This window comes from Talaromyces amestolkiae, assembly GCF_001896365.1.
Source record: "Talaromyces amestolkiae strain CIB chromosome Unknown scaffold7.1, whole genome shotgun sequence".
NCBI lineage: Eukaryota > Fungi > Ascomycota > Eurotiomycetes > Eurotiales > Trichocomaceae > Talaromyces > Talaromyces amestolkiae.
The window spans coordinates 978413-995008 of record NW_024468043.1 but is presented as its reverse complement, the minus strand read 5'-3'; the positions used below and the strand labels follow the sequence as shown (position 1 = coordinate 995008).

Below are 16596 nucleotides of genomic sequence, written 5' to 3'. Positions count from 1 at the left end.
CTCAGGATTTTCTGTATTTCTGGATGATGCTACGCTGACAACTCTACATACCAGCCCACTAAGCCGTACAAGGATAGCTTCGAAGCTTTCCCCAGAACGGACTGCTCGTCTCGATCAATTTCAATACGCACAATGCGTTTCATTACGGAGTAATAAGTAACATCGACTAATCATGCATGATGCAGATGGCTGGGGACATGTCAGTTTTGTAGCGTGATTGGTCAATGGGTGCGAAGCATTATCTTGATGAGATGATTGGACGAAGCTTGGCGAGCTGGTGTGGAGGCTGTGAGCCAATGAGGTTTGTTTGTTGAGTTTCTACTATCACGGTTAAAGTGATGGGCTGAGATAGACTGTTGACTCCTGACTATACTATGTAGAGGTGTAGATAGTGACAGGGGAAGAAGACTGAGTATGTTATACAACGAAGTAAAATACTATGTATATAGTAGGATTGTTAGAATCAGTCACAGGCCCTTGTACACTTAGTCATCCTCTTAATCAGCCACCATCAATTTGGACCACCCGAAGCATTCAAAAGCAATACTTCGCTAGTGATTCTGACTAAAGCTATCATCCTGCCCAGTCAGCATTCAATGTACGTACTACGTACATATAACTACGTCGTATGTAGAGCCAAGCGAATAGTTACATTTTTACTACTTGGAGGTTGATAAAGAAGGACATGCACAGAATCACGAGAGAAGATTGACAAGGTCTTGGCGACGAAATCCGGCTTAGCAGAATGCTTGGCAGGACCCGTTGCGAATCCTGGGCGTAGATCATTGCTTGCGGATGCACGCAATGTATGCACTTACTATGGGATGAATCCTTGGATGTTTCTACACGAGTAGTGTAAAGTGAGCTGTGCTGTGTAAATTGTAGATATACAACTCTCAAAATATTGCCTCTTGCTTGTGCAGGCAGTGTCGGACCAGATCGAAGTTGTACAATCGATCGCACGGACGGGATGGGCTGAGGCGATCATCGGCACCAACGGCGATGACATCCAGACAACCCGACTGAAGATGGCTTCAATTTCAGTATCAGTAAGCCGATTGCCGGTTATGCCGACCGAAGCGCGGGCAAATTGCTGTATGTTTGGTTCGGATTTAAGATTTTTCAGTAATCATCTCGTCGATGATCTCGTACGTAGTGAATGAACACGAAAGAGCCGTCGTTGCCGTCGTTGCCGTCGGGGAGATAGCCCACGAAAGTGACAGCAGTAACAACCATTGCAAGTCTAGTCTGGTACAGTACGTAGTAAAGTGTGCTGCAGCATCTGTAGTAAGGATCCTGTCATCTATCTACCGGAGATCGTAGAAGGCAAGAGAAGCAAGCGACCAAAAGAGAAGAGAAAAATCGCGCATACAAATTTGTCCGACCGCCGCCCACGCCTTGAAAAGTTGACCGGAGCAGGACCCTCAGTGATCTAAACCCAAAACGGAAGAATACTGAGAGCGAGAAACGTGCGTTTACTAAGCCTAATACGGGAAGAAACTACTATGCACTACGTAGTATGTAGTAAACAAAAAAAATGCTACGGTCTAAGGCAACAAGGCAGCAGCAACAGCAACAGGAACAGGGCGTAAAGGCAAAATCGCAGAAAAAGACGCATGCAAGAAATTTCTCGGCCAGTGAAATGATGCCATCCCACGTAGTCTATATTGTATGTACGGAGTAAGTACGGTAGTAGCGCACGACTTGGCTATCCCCGTATGGAGAGAGCGAGGAAAAAGAAAAAAAATTTGGAGCGCGCAGAAAAGAAACGAAAAATAAAATGGAGAAGCTAGGCTATCTACCAATTGGAGTCTGTGTAAATCTCTGCTCTGCTTCCTGGGAGGGGCCAGTCGGCACACCTGTCCCGGGATTTCATCGATCATCCACTCCACTTTTCATCGAGTACGATACTGTTACAGATACCTATTTACAGACTGCGACGATAATGAATCTATACCTTTGGTGTCGCATTGTACTCTGTAAGTAGGAAATACGATGGAAAATTATTTAGAAGTTCGTTCCTCGTGATAGTCAAAGAGTACGGGTAGAGCAAGAAAGAAAAACAAACGGATAGACATATGACGTCGGTCATGTCGTGACGCAGCAATTACTGCTATTTTTGATGTGAAAATTCTTTTGACAGCGGCCATGTGCTGCCTGTTGATTGCATCTATCTGCCTATCAAGTCTGCCTCGAAAACGATGGTATCAAAGACTCCTCGATCCAATGCCATTTGCGGAACAGAAGGAAATTCCATGGATGGTGTCAGTGGCTGACCTGGGATGCTCGCGGAAGACTGGCTTGTAAGAGTAATACATGCTACTACATAGTAGGCCTAATACGGAGAAGTAATCTGCCAGAAACTTACAGCGTATTATCCAGTCGTAAGCAACCGGCACCATCTGCCGTTCAAGCAGTGCCTGAAAAAATTTTCGTTTCAGAAACAGAAAAATACGGCGTATCGCTCCGTAACCAGTCCATTCCATTCAGGAACTTCTTTTCTTGTCAGGACGGAAGGGTAAAAACGGGGCTAATCACCCGATGCGGTAAAGTAAAATTACCATCCCGTCATAGCCGAGCTGTATGCGGACGGCGGCAAAACCACTAGGACCCATTCGGGGCAAACGGCATTACTAGCGCGTACGACTGCCTGTGCAGCGAATGGTCCAGAAAGGTACGTGTTCCCGTCATGACCGCCCGTAAATTAACCGTAAAACGGGCGGATCCTATGGAGCTTCTTAGTTGTTTCTGTTTGTTACGCTCGTCCACCCCCCTCTGCCTCTCTGCTCTGCTCTTTCCTGCCGAAGTGGTTCCGTCCTCGTTCCTTCTTCGCTCTCACCGTCGCGCCGACCCATCCAAAGCTTCTTGGAATAAATAAGACGCCCCCATCCCTCCCGACTTTCGATTCCCTCTCTCTTTTTTCTTACTCTTCCCCTTTCCTTCTTTCTTTCCATAGGAAATCCTCCCAATTCGACCGTTGTTGCTTCGTGTGTCCCTTCGTCTACCTGCTCAGTTCCCGGGCTATCGAGAGGCTGGTGAGCCCCAACACCAATAGCAAAAATGGCTGAACGGAGAATCTCCTATGCGGCCGATGTCGAAAATGGCCAGACCAACACTCGCAACTCGACTGATATCAACAATGACGGCGCCGCTCTCGATGAGTACACCGCGTTGAATCGCTACATCTCGACTGCTCGCGACCGCCGTCGCGGTTCCACCTCCAGCGCTGGTGGCCTCAACGAGGGCGAAAAGCCCAAGAAGAGATGGTGGAAATTCGGTGGCTCTGGCGATGCTGCCAGCAACGAGGCCTTTGTTGCCCCCGATGACTGGGTTGACACCGACATTCGCGCTGGTTTGAAGAGCTCAGACATCGAGACCCGTCGTCGCAAGACTGGTTACAACGAGCTTGTCACGGAAAAGACGAATCTGTTCGTTCAGTTTATTGGTTACTTCCGTGGTCCCATTCTTTATGGTATGTCTACAACCCTGCCAAAATCTGGTCTCAATTGAGTCAATTGGCGCTCAGGCAGAGTTTTCACATGGCGTTCACTGGCTGACCACACTTTACAGTTATGGAATTGGCTGTCCTCTTGGCTGCTGGTCTTCGTGACTGGATTGACTTGGGTGTCATTATCGGTATTTTGATGCTTAACGCTATTGTCGGTTGGTACCAGGAGAAGCAGGCTGCCGATGTCGTCGCTTCCCTCAAGGGTGACATTGCCATGCGTGCCTGGGTTATTCGTGACGGTTCCGAGCAGGAGATTCTTGGTGAGTACCACTCGCTTGACTATACAAAAAAACCCATACTAATTTCGTCTCATAGCCCGTGAGCTTGTCGTCGGTGATATCGTCATTCTCGAGGAAGGTCAGGTCGTCCCTGCCGATGTCCGTCTTATCTGCGACTTCGAACAACCCGGTGACTTCGAAAAGTACAAGGAGCACCTCGCCACCATGGCTGAGGACACTCTCAAGGAGAAGGGTGAAGACGATGATGAGGACGAGCACCACACCGGTCACTCCATCGTTGCCGTTGATCAGTCTGCTATCACTGGTGAATCTCTTGCTGTCGACAAGTACATGGGTGACACTTGCTACTACACCACTGGTTGCAAGCGTGGCAAGGCTTTCGCTGTCGTCACTGCTACCGCCAAGCACTCCTTCGTCGGAAAGACTGCCTCTCTCGTCCAGGGTGCTCAAGACCAAGGTCACTTCAAGGCTATCATGAACTCTATCGGAACAACTCTCCTCGTCTTGGTCATGTTCTTCATTCTCGCTGCTTGGGTTGGTGGTTTCTTCCGTCACCTTCGCATCGCTACCCCCGAGGATAGCGACAACAGCCTCCTTAAGTACACTTTGATTCTCTTCATCATTGGTGTCCCCGTCGGTCTTCCTGTCGTTACCACCACTACTCTCGCTGTCGGTGCTGCCTACCTCGCTCAACAGAAGGCTATTGTCCAGAAGTTGACTGCTATCGAGTCCCTCGCTGGTGTCGACGTTCTCTGCTCTGACAAGACTGGTACCTTGACCGCTAACCAGCTCTCTATCCGTGAGCCTTACGTCGCCGAGGGTGTCGATGTCAACTGGCTCTTCGCTGTTGCCGCCATCGCCTCTTCCCACAACGTCAAGAACTTGGACCCCATTGACAAGGTTACCATTCTCACTCTCCGTCGTTACCCCAAGGCTCGTGAGATCCTTGCCCGCAACTGGGTTACCGAGAAGTACACTCCTTTCGACCCCGTCTCCAAGCGTATTACCACTGTCTGCACTTGCGATGGTGTCCGTTACACTTGTGCCAAGGGTGCCCCTAAGGCCATCCTCAACTTGTCTGAGTGCTCCGAGGAAGAGGCTCGTCTCTACCGTGACAAGGCTGCTGAATTCGCTCGCCGTGGTTTCCGTTCTCTCGGTGTTGCCGTCCAGAAGGAGGGTGAGCCCTGGCAATTGCTCGGCATGTACCCCATGTTCGACCCCCCTCGTGATGACACTGCGCACACCATTACTGAAGCCCAGAACCTTGGTCTTTCCGTTAAGATGTTGACTGGTGACGCTATCGCTATTGCTAAGGAAACTTGCAAGATGCTTGCCCTCGGTACCAAGGTCTACAACTCTGAGCGTCTTATCCACGGTGGTCTCACTGGTTCTCGCCAGCACGATCTCGTTGAGCGTGCTGATGGTTTCGCTGAGGTTTTCCCCGAGCACAAGTACCAGGTCGTCGAGATGTTGCAACAGCGTGGTCACTTGACTGCCATGACTGGTGACGGTGTCAACGATGCTCCCTCTCTCAAGAAGTCTGACTGTGGTATTGCCGTCGAGGGTGCCACCGAGGCTGCTCAGGCCGCTGCCGATATTGTCTTCCTTGCCCCTGGTCTTTCTACCATCGTCGACTCCATCAAGGTCGCTCGTCAGATCTTCCAGCGTATGAAGGCCTACATTCAGTACCGTATCGCTCTCTGTCTTCATTTGGAAATCTACCTTGTCACCACCATGATCATCATTGACGAGACTATCCCTGCCGATTTGATCGTCTTCATCGCTCTCTTCGCTGATTTGGCCACCATCGCTGTCGCTTACGATAACGCTCACTACGAACAGCGTCCCGTCGAATGGCAACTTCCCAAAATCTGGGTCATCTCCATCGTACTCGGAATCTTGCTTGCTGCCGGTACCTGGATTGTCCGTGGTGCCATGTTCCTTTCCAACGGTGGTATCATTGAGAACTTCGGTCACCCCCAGGGTATTATCTTCCTTGAGGTCGCTCTTACTGAGAACTGGTTGATCTTCGTTACCCGTGGTGGAAAGACCTATCCTTCCTGGCAACTTGTCGGCGCCATCTTCGGTGTCGATGTCTTGGCTACTCTCTTCTGTGTCTTCGGTTGGTTGGTCTCGCCTGACAAGCAGATCACCCACCCCGCTGACACTGCCCAATTCTCGGCCAACGGCCACACCAGCATTGTTACTGTTGTCATCATCTGGGCCTACTCCATCGGTGTCACCATTGTTGTTGCCACCGTCTACGCTATCCTCACTGACATCCCCTGGTTGGATAACCTCGGTCGTCAGACTCGTTCCAAGGCCGACACTGCCATTGAGAACATGATTGGCCATCTCTCCAAGTTGGCCATTGAGCACGAACAAGACCGTGTTACTGGCGCTTCTCGCTTCGTCATCGGCACCCGTGCCCCTGAGGAAGAGGATGATGAGTAAATGCATTAATACCCATTTTTCATTTGCCATACATCAATGATTTTTGGTCTCGACTCTAGGGATTAAGTCATGAGGATACGGAGAACGAACTGAACGTGGTGGAGTCAAATATTCTTTCATTCTTTCTACACTTTTTTCTTCACTTCTACTACTTGCTTTTTTCATTCTCTTTTTAATATTTTTTCCTATGCTGGGATGATCATCTCCCATGCTACCAGACCACCCAATCTTTTTCTGATCCAGTTGTCCACATGCACTTATTGCTTGGTTGTCGTGTGTGTCTTGCTCTTTCCAAAAATCAATGCACAAATAAAAGAAAGAAAAAAGAGAAATCACCAACTCATAGACTCTTTTCTTCTTTTTTCTTTTCTTTTCTCGCTGAGAACAAAGTGTTGTACATCTTTTCTTTTCTTTTCTTTCCTGTCTTTGCTTTTTCTCATCGAGGTTTCATAGAGCTTTCTACAATTTGCTTTGTGTTACTTTTATGTGTATGTATGGTTAATACCAGTAAATTAGCATTCAATCTTCCTTGCAATAACTGTAATATGTAGTCTGCTTGTTCGTACTATCACAGTAGAGATGAACTCTTAAGGCAAATGGTCCTACTTGCAGCCTTGGTGTATGGACAAACGTCGAAAATACTCTTCTCCATTCTACTATGCATTCACTCGGTAGTCATTCTCATTATCATTATCCGAAGATCCTTGTAGAGTCGAGTGCCTGACTGAAATTGCTTGAATGAAGTTCAGGGCGTCCATCTTATCAGTGCGGTGATTGACGCATGGCCGGAGACGCGGTCCGCCTGTGGTATTGACAGACAAAACGCGAAGTCGATTATCGGTATCAGGGAATAGTGGCATACAGTTCGCCGGTTACGGGAAGGTGACGTATACTGTCATGCCAATTTTTGTCCGAATTATCATAGTTTATGTAGTGGTTTGTCAATACAATTAGACTTATATTGTATATATCTAGTCTTGATTCAATATGTGACAGCTGGTGTCCAATGAGGCGATCCATGAAGCGTTCAGGATACTGCCGGATGGTGACAGGCGTTGACAGGAGCTTCCAGGAACCTACGCTTACCTCAGTGCTGATTAGGCACTGCCATGGAGTATATTTATATGGAGGATTTGGCTTGGAGCACCTTTTACTTCTTCTTCCTTTCACCATGCTTATTATTCTCGTGAATGGTGCCTCACGTAAATTATCTTAGCCTAGGTGAATGTATCGAGTTTGACCGTTATCACGTAGTGTTAGTTGAAAGTGAGAGACCGGTGTATCTCGAGAAATGTATAAAATATACCGAAGATTTCTATACCCCCAGCTTATATATATATCAATAACAATCAGGGTTCCATCAGCAAATTTGCCTCCAACAATGCCAATGAGTCGTCTCCATGCGGACCTCATGGATCCTCAGGCGGATATCTGCAACACGTCGCAAACGGTTATCCTCTGAAAGCTCCATGTCGTTTCTTGGCCGACGAAGAACCAGACGTCAAAGAGGCTGACAAGGCAGAGGCACCAGCAACTCGCGGCTCAGTTTTGGATATTTGGAGTCCACACTCAGAACTATCCTACTTCTAACAATATCAAACGCAAGGTGAACGATATTTTGAAACCGATCTTGACGACAGTTCTCATGATAATGGCAACACCCAAGGCAGCATCACGGATGCGCAGCCACGTCCTAATATATATGGAGTGTCGTAGAGCGATGTTTCGCAAACATCTAGATCAGAGTAAACTCCTTACTTAACGGCGGTTAAATGGTATTCTGATAACAACAGGGCAGTAAGCCTAAGTAATAAACAAGAAAGCCTAAGTTAACTAGATCTATGAGCAATGGCACACTCAAGGTGGAACAGTTACATGAGTGAGACGTGAGGGAGGGCATCACATATTGTATCTCGGATAAGCCATATTGTACCTGAGGTACAATATACAGTATCCTGGAGATTCCAAGTTGCTCGTCCCGTGAGTTGGTTGCTCGGAGAACAAGACCTTTCCAGATGTCCCTGGGAACATACTTCTGAGATCGTCCCGATCTTGGGACACCTGGTAAGTAGCGCTTGCATCAGGGCGTAGATTACTAAGATTAATTTTCGATTTGTTTCGTATATAGCTTAGTGGAGGATTTTACCACTAGCACCGAAGCGGCACTGGAGAAGATATAGGGTGGAAATCGCTTGTCATATGGGTCTGTCTAACTAACATTTCTGTGGTCAATTACTGTCCCTTTTATGTATGAGAACGCCATACAAGCTCATGACTTTGATTCTTTCAATCTGTGTATCAAGAAATGCCGCAAAATGATATGTCAAATTGTGTCACATGGTGTTGTAAATGATCCCGATTTTTTGTCTAAAATAGATTCACGCGTTGTATCCAAGTTGAGCGTAGCGGTAAATTATGCCAACACACCCTTCCACGAATCGAAGCCTTGAAGCTTTTATTCGTGCACCAAATTCGTGATATCAAGCAATCCTTGGTGTTGACGCCAGTTCATAAATGCCTGCCCATGAAGAATCTTTGTAAAGCCATCCGATATCATATCCTTGCTGCCTACCCATTCCACGCGCAGGCGCTCGCACTTAAATTCCTGTCGAAGCCAGTGATGATAAATATCAATGTGGCGAATATTCGTACAGAACAAAGGCGTAAAAGATGGCGCTAAGACGGATAAGACTTATGCGCTCCGAGCAGACCTACTAAGAGCTGAACAAAGCTATCCAAATAAATATGAGCTATTATTAAGATATGCCTCTGAACGGCATCTTTATGCGTGCTTAGTAGAACCCAGGATAGAGAATAAGACAGGAGCCAATTATGGGTATCTGGCAAGGCGAAGCTCGGTAACGCATAAGACGGGTAGGACGGGAGCTCGAATGATATATGTTCCAATCAGCACCACAAAAGATATAAGCATTTCAGATACGGGAACAAATCCTATTGAACATCTAAGTTCTAGATACCAGAAGTTAACCTCCCTTCTACCAGAATGCCGACCCGTGAGCCTGCCGCGCCCCATGGAGGTCCTTCCTCCAAAGCCAGTGCCGACAGCGAGAAGTCAAAAATCGAGTCTTTAGGTCAACCACCGCAGAGTAAACCACGAGAAGCGCCTGGGATAGTCGACTTCGAAGGCCCAACTGATCCCTACCTCCCTATGAACTGGCCGTTCCGAAAGAAAGTCATCACAACACTTCTATACGGCCTGACAACTTGCTGGGTCACGTTTGCTTCATCCATCTACTCTTCCGGCCTCCGATCCATCAGCGATGAATTCCACGTAGGCAACGAGGTCTCGTCTCTAGGCATTTCCTCGGTATTGGTCGGATTCGGTCTTGGGGTGCTAGTATGGGCACCCATAGGTGAATTGTACGGTCGCAAATGGTCAGCTCTGACTGTATGTACTAAATATCCAAACATGTATTTCGGATTTGTCTATGAGTTGAAGCTAATTTCATGCCCAATATAGCCTTACTTTATCGCAGCTGTCTTTGCCTTCGGTACAGCGACCGGAAAGGACATTCAAACAGTCGTCATCACGCGATTCTTCCTTGGGCTTTTTGGAAGTGCTCCAATAACCAACGTCGGTGGTGTTATGGCAGATATCTGGTCACCTCAAGTTCGTGGTATCGCCCTGGTTAGCTACGGCTTGTGCGTAATCGGGGGCCCGACCATCGGGCCGGTCATTGGTTCAGCGCTCACATCAAGTTATCTCGGTTGGCGCTGGACATCATATCTCACAGGTATCCTGATGATGACTCAGTTCACTGCCGATGTGTTGATGTTGGACGAGACTTTCCCGCCTGCCCTGTTAGTGCACAAGGCGCGCCGACTAAGACTCGAAACAAATGACTGGTCTTTCCATGCCAAGGTGAGTAATGATGTTCGGATCGATGTATCAAGTTGCACGAACCCTTCTGATCGTGTCCTCTGCTTTAGCACGAAGAAATGGATGTTTCCTTCAAGGCAATCTATGAAAAACATCTTGTCCGGCCTCTTCGAATATTGTGTACTCCGATTTGCCTCCTCATAACTATCTATACTTCATTCGTCTACGGTAAGCTTGAACGCCACTCTCATTCTCTACCGTGCTCACCAGGTGACTCAGGGATTCTTTACGCCAGCTTAGAAGGTTACACGATTGAATACCAAGAAAATCGCGGCTGGAAGCCGGTAGTCAGCAGTCTCCCATTCCTATCCCTTCTGGTCGGCATGTTCTGCGGAGCGGCTCTCAATGTTTGGAATAACAGATACTACGTCCAACGATTCAAAGCAAACGGCAACAGATCTGATCCCGAGGCAAGGCTTCCTCCTATGATGATTGGTGGTATTGCATTCACTGGTGGCATGTTTCTATTCGGTTGTAAGTGATTTCAAACGACCTCCCTCTGGGCAAGCAAAACATATTTACCGCAAACCATTACTAAATTATTAACAAATCCAAATTTAGGGACTTCTGCAATACACATTAACTACTGGCCCTCGATTATTGGGACGGTGTTACTTGGGTTCGGCTTTGTCTCAATTTTCCAAGCTTGCTTGAATTACTTGGTAGACACATTTACCAGATTCAGTGCAAGCGCTGTGGCTGCCAATACATTTATGAGATCCATGGTTGGTGCTGCGTTTCCTTTATTCCTCGGTCCGATGTATCGTAAACTTGGAGTGAACTGGGCAAGCACGATATTCGGATGTATTGCTGCCTGTCTGATTCCTGTACCTTTTCTTTTCTTTGTTTTTGGGAAGCGGCTTCGTGCAAAAGGAAAGTGGACCAAGTTTAGCATCTGAAGCAGCTGTAGTAAAAAGAACAGTTAGTTAAGCATATGGAGACAACGTGGGTGGCCTCTCTAAAAGCGATATGGGTTTCATAGATTGTYTTTTTTTTTTTTTTTTTAAATTTATACTCTGTCTACCCCGATTTCCCTAGTACGTTTTGAATAAGTTATACAAGGATCATATAAATAGGGCTGTATTCTTCTGGCAAATTATTTGCTATATATTTTCTTTTAATTGCCTCATGAGTGGTGAGACTACTCTTTATAGCACGCTGTCCCCTATGAAGGTATTATAATTAACATTACACGACCGTATATTAGTTACGGACAGAACCGTATACTAGGGAAATATACCGGGGTCAACGAAGTAAGGCGCCTGTCTACAGCAAATATCAAGCATGAAGGGGATGAAAAGAAAGAAGAGAAACCCCCCCGCTTGCAAGGCCTTCTATATGTGTATTCCCAATTTTGGGGTCTTGCTGCGTTCAACCGTCACAGTACGTGCGAAAAGTAGCTTTATTATTAATCGCATTTCGAAGCTCCACATATTTTAGACGGGGATCTTGGAATGTTAAATCAATATGATTCTGTTTATCTTAGTCCGCTGATTTCTACGGGACTCTGGAACGAGGATTTGAACGTTGATTTATATGCTCTTGCTTTATTGAGTATCGAATAGTTGATGTAAGAATTTCTAGATTATCTGTTCATAACCCCACCGTGCGTTCGTATAAACATCATATATCCGAGTAATTACACAAGTATCAAGTTCTCTCTGCATGCAGTGCATCGTCTTGGTGGAAGCATTTTTATTTGAGTATATAGCCATTCCGTGCTCTAGTTACGCAAAACTAAGCATACAAAAAGGAAAGAAGAAGGAAGGCTCTGTGCGAGAGCTCGCTACCGCTATTTTATATCGCGTAAGCCTTCAAAGCGGTGCTTAATTAGCAAAGGGACGGTTTGTTGCGGATAGCTTCTAGGGCCTAGGGCTCAGGGGTCCCGTCACGGCATTACAAGGGATTGAGCTAGGCTCGCAAGACCTACGGCCGTCACATTGACTGGAGTATAAATTGGCGTATATCTTGAGGGGTTTGTAAGCAGGATGACTGTGTATTGCTTGATCGACTTGGTAGAGGTGTTGGGGTCATTAATTGAATAGTAAGCTGTTGGATAACTCGATCTGGATTGAAAGGCACTAATTCAGTTGCTGCAAAGCTATTCCGGATAGTTTGAGCTTCATATTGACTAACTATCAATACAATTATTTAATGCGCCTTACATAACATGATCATTATAGTTCTAATCTATTCCAAAAGGATTCATCCCAAAATTATCAGGGAAAAGTTCCATAGACGGATATAGGGATTCCAGACCCAACACACTTTGCATATTGTCCATGCCTATCTCCTCAAAGACACCATTTGTAGCTAGAAAGTCTTCTGAATTACCATTAATCGAGGTGCTCTGCATTCGCTTTTCTTGAAACACGTTCCCCAATGGTACCGCACTGGAAAGCCTTTGCATCTCGCGTACATATCGGGCCTTGGCCATAAGCCGATTAATCGGTCGCCATAGCGTGCCCTGTTTCTCAGGCTCTTTTATTTTCCATACATCGTAAACCATGCTTACATACTCCCACCCCCGATCACATTCAGGGCTTGGCGGACGCCAGCAGATTTCAGAAAGTATGAAAGCCACAGCGTGCCATTGAATATGCGTTTTCTGTACAAAATTGAAGAATTAGCATGATTGAGACGATGTTTCATAAATCATTCTCTGGAAGGAAATATTTGATAGAAAAAGCCATACCGAATGCCAGGTCCATTTGGATATGTCCCTGTTCGTCAGAAGCAGCGAAGATTGCTCGAGAATGTCAATACTTGTCAGGAACAACTGATCCCGCATGCCGTCGCCCTGTAGAATACAGTTTCCACCAGGAGGCCAATGCACAACGAGCCAGGTGCGCGCTATGATCAGACGAGCAACTTTCAAACTGAGGAATTGGAACGGCACGCGATTATCACAGTGAGCCAGATAGCGTTGATGCAATCGATCCTTTAACTCCTCCGCCAGTATTATTCTGTCCTTGAAGCTGAGTACATCGGAAGTGCGCCTGAGAAAGCGCAAGGAAGGCGGGATATGACTGATCTTCCACGCCGTGCGCATTGCCTCCGATCTTATCAGAGAAAATGTCATCTCGCAAAAGCCTTCGCGCTCTGGTGGAGGTGTTGTCATCTCGGGTGTCAAGTCGCTGTCGTTGATATGTAGCGGAACTTTCGTATCGAAAGTGAACTCATGCACAATGGGTTCACCACCATGGTATTCGGACGATCGTTGGTCCAGAAGGCATATGTGTAACCAAAGCCGTCGGCGTAGCTCCGTCTCAAAAGGCTTTAGGCTGAATGCGGTTCCGTCACGGTGTAGGCCCATAGTTTGTGCTATGTGAAAGACAAGCGATGTCAGTGACCAAACAGTGCGGCTATCGTCCTCGTTGCGTAGGGCTGATAGGTACAGTACAGCAGCCTGGAGGAGAATGATACTTTGGGTGTTAAGCAAGTTAGCGCGGGCCATGGCTTGCTCAACTGCGAAGCGATACTTTTCTATGGCAGTTTCATGGGACATGCCCGTGATGTTTATGCATTGCTCTGGACACATGCTAATGATAGCAGAATAGTATATCGCAAACAAGAGAGCCTCTGTGTCCTTGTCTATGGAATCCAACCGGGCGATAACATCCCAATACATGCGGGTTGTAGTCGGTATATGGAAGATATGCACCATGGGCACCACGTTTTCTCTGAAGTTTTGAAATAGGGCCACAGACTCGGGCAGTGAAGGGTGGTAAGGCTGTAGGGAATAAGCAAGTGCTCGAAAACCCAGAATTGCTGCGTTTGAACTGAGCGGTGCGGATGAGGTATTTTCATATATACTATCCTCATTCTCAAACGCTGGCTCAGCCAACAAGTTGCGAAGTTCTTCAATCTAATTGATTCACGTCATCAGACATAATTATCTCAATCAGAATTTCATATTACATACCTCGCTGCCAAGATTCGCCCACAAAATATTGCTAGTGTAGTAGCTCCTTGTCTCATCAATAACTAGTCTTCCCAGCTGTTGATCGATGGAACTCGAATGACCAAGGTAGCTAGTAATTGGTGATGTATTCTCCGTGTCTAGTGAATGTTTATCAACCTCCGCCGATCTAATCGATGATTGTCCAGGATCTAGTAACGCCTGGTGCCGGATGATGGTCTCTAAACGGGACAGACGATCGACTAACTCCGAGTTCAAGATCTTTCGAGACTGTTTTGCAGCTCGACCTGGACCTGGCGGATAGACACATCCACGCCCATAACATGCTCGGACACAATTAGAGCAGGGCTGCTGGCGGTCACATTTCACCTTGCGCTGACGACAGAAGGTACAGCTGCGAGGGTGGAAAATGCTAGGTTTTGAAGTTGAGCTGGCCGATCCACTGTCATCATTTACTGAGGATGGCTGCAGTGGTGGAATGGGTGATGAGATATCCATGGAATTTCGTGAGAGATAAAATCTCTGAAAAAAGAAGAAGAAAAGAAGAAGAAGAGAAGAATGACAGACTCGTGTTACAGATGGATGATGCATCGATGGATGGTTTTCATTTACCCTGACACCTCGCCACACTAGCGTCGTTTTTCCGTTGGATGGATTACCCTGACCCCTCGCTACTACTGAGTACACTAATGATACGCAGATTAACTTATCGGTTTCATTGTTCTCATTTCTTACCGGCCAACTTTACCGCTGGGTTTGAAAAAGACCAGTCGAGGTGGCTATGATATTATCATAGCACGTTGGACACAATGTGGTGTACAATGGGATGAAATAAGTGTTGGCATTCCCATACCTGTATTACCACACAGGGTTGCTAACACTTATTTCGTGGCACTTTAGGAATAGCAAGCCGCCAATGTGTTACCGAGCTTCACCTTGCCAATTACCCATAATTAGCTCCTTTCTTGATTCTCTATCCCGGGTTCTACTAAGTACACATAAAGATGCTGTTCGGAGGCATATCTTAATACTAGCTTATACACGTTTATATAGCTATGCTCAGCTCCATATATAGGAGGCGCTTCACACTGACGCGTCCGATAGGTTAATTGTAGCGGGACTAGCGGCTGACGTGTCCTAGCGGGGTCTGCTCGGAGCGCATAAGCCTTACCGTCTTGGCGCCACCTTTTATGCCTCATGTTTAGACTGGTGCGGATCAATCATGAGGATACTGCCACCTAAGGATCACTTTTGCTCTCTTATCTATTTCCTTACCACTCCTTCTTAGGCATATTATCACTACCGATTCTTCTACAAGAGATTCAATCCTGCGCTCTTTATTCTTTCTATATTCTTACTTGTCTAATAATTCATGACCACTAGATGATGCCACTCGTAGATGCGACGTTCGACGAGATGGGTGACGGGTACCCAAGGGGCAAGCCTTTCAACGGATTCGCCATAAATAAGCATTGCGCCAGCGAACAGGATAGCATATTGTACCATTTCAACTCGGCCATATTCGAACGGATATCCTCAGTGTTAACCGAGACTTGGATCAATTGAGTCGAGTCCGCGTGGTTGTTTACGACCAGGCCCCTGAAAACCTCCAAGCTGGCAACGTTCATATGGAGCTCTTTGGTACTTAGTTTGAGCTTGTTGTATAGATACTCACCGAGTGTGTATGAGATATCAGCATGGATGGACTGAAAACAAGTTCAGTACTCCGTACCATATTATTAGGGATTCAGGTATGGTATGAACTTACCGATGTGACAACACCACACCCATTCATAATATGGCCCAAAGCTGCAGCGGCTTGCATCACATCAGAATGTATTACCACTTTACCCGCTGTCCCATTAAAGCTCTCTATGATCTGCTGAACCGTGGACGTACTGAGACTGGACTTTGGCATGGATGACAGAATTCGGGTTTTATCGAGCCCCTTTTCAGCCTCGTTGAATTTAATTCCTTTTGCGAGAGCCTATTTACCGTTATATTGGATCCAGTAAGTCTTGTCATTCTAGGCGTACGAGGACAAATCCAACAACTTCAGTCCATTCTCATACGCGATGGAACTCATTCCAACTGGCGTTCACGCCAGCACAGTGGAGTGTCGCGAGACTCTGTGCCATTGTCACCCAGTTATCTCGCCTCTACGAAGTGAAGGGACTTTGACATTAATATTGGTGGATCAGATAATGGATTTGACGAGGCCTATGCAGACAGGGTGGGGACCGATCTCAAACCGGGTTGTGTCATCCTCGATTGTACCAATTTTTTGTGCTATTTTCAAAGCTGAAACAAGATTGACCGATTCTTGAGTCGCCCGTTGGCATTAATAGTTTTGTCGTCGAATATAACCTTACTTTACAATGGTGAAACAATAGGTAAATGAGGTATATGAAAGAGAACACTACTGCTTATAATCACCTTAAACCTACCAAGAATGGGTCAAATTGAGCGGAACGAAATGCGAAAGCCGGATCAAGACTGAAGTATTTATAGCTGTTAACTTTAAGAACAGTAATAATAGTATTTATCTTAGCTATAGATCCTACAAGCATAA

The 16596-nt window shown here is 46.4% G+C and overlaps 3 protein-coding genes across 3 annotated transcripts; 2 read left to right on the top strand and 1 right to left on the bottom strand.

Annotated features, from left to right (window-relative positions):
- Nucleotides 1–3060: 3060 nt before the first annotated feature.
- BHQ10_004382 (uncharacterized protein) lies at nt 3061–6201 on the top strand (the record flags this gene model as incomplete). Its single annotated transcript, XM_040876741.1, has 3 exons — nt 3061–3472; nt 3571–3768; nt 3824–6201. 3 exons carry the CDS (start codon nt 3061–3063, stop codon nt 6199–6201), a joined length of 2988 nt encoding a protein of 995 aa, XP_040732886.1.
- A 3004-nt stretch (nt 6202–9205) lies between these two features.
- On the top strand, nt 9206–10584 carry BHQ10_004381 (uncharacterized protein; the record flags this gene model as incomplete). The annotated part of the gene is made up of 4 exons (XM_040876740.1): nt 9206–9610; nt 9683–10084; nt 10153–10270; nt 10322–10584. 4 exons carry the CDS (start codon nt 9206–9208, stop codon nt 10582–10584), a joined length of 1188 nt encoding a protein of 395 aa, XP_040732885.1.
- Nucleotides 10585–12287: 1703 nt separating this feature from the next.
- BHQ10_004380 (uncharacterized protein) lies at nt 12288–15942 on the bottom strand (the record flags this gene model as incomplete). The annotated part of the gene is made up of 2 exons (XM_040872576.1): nt 12288–12710; nt 15940–15942. 2 exons carry the CDS (start codon nt 15940–15942, stop codon nt 12288–12290), a joined length of 426 nt encoding a protein of 141 aa, XP_040732884.1.
- Nucleotides 15943–16596: the final 654 nt, after the last annotated feature.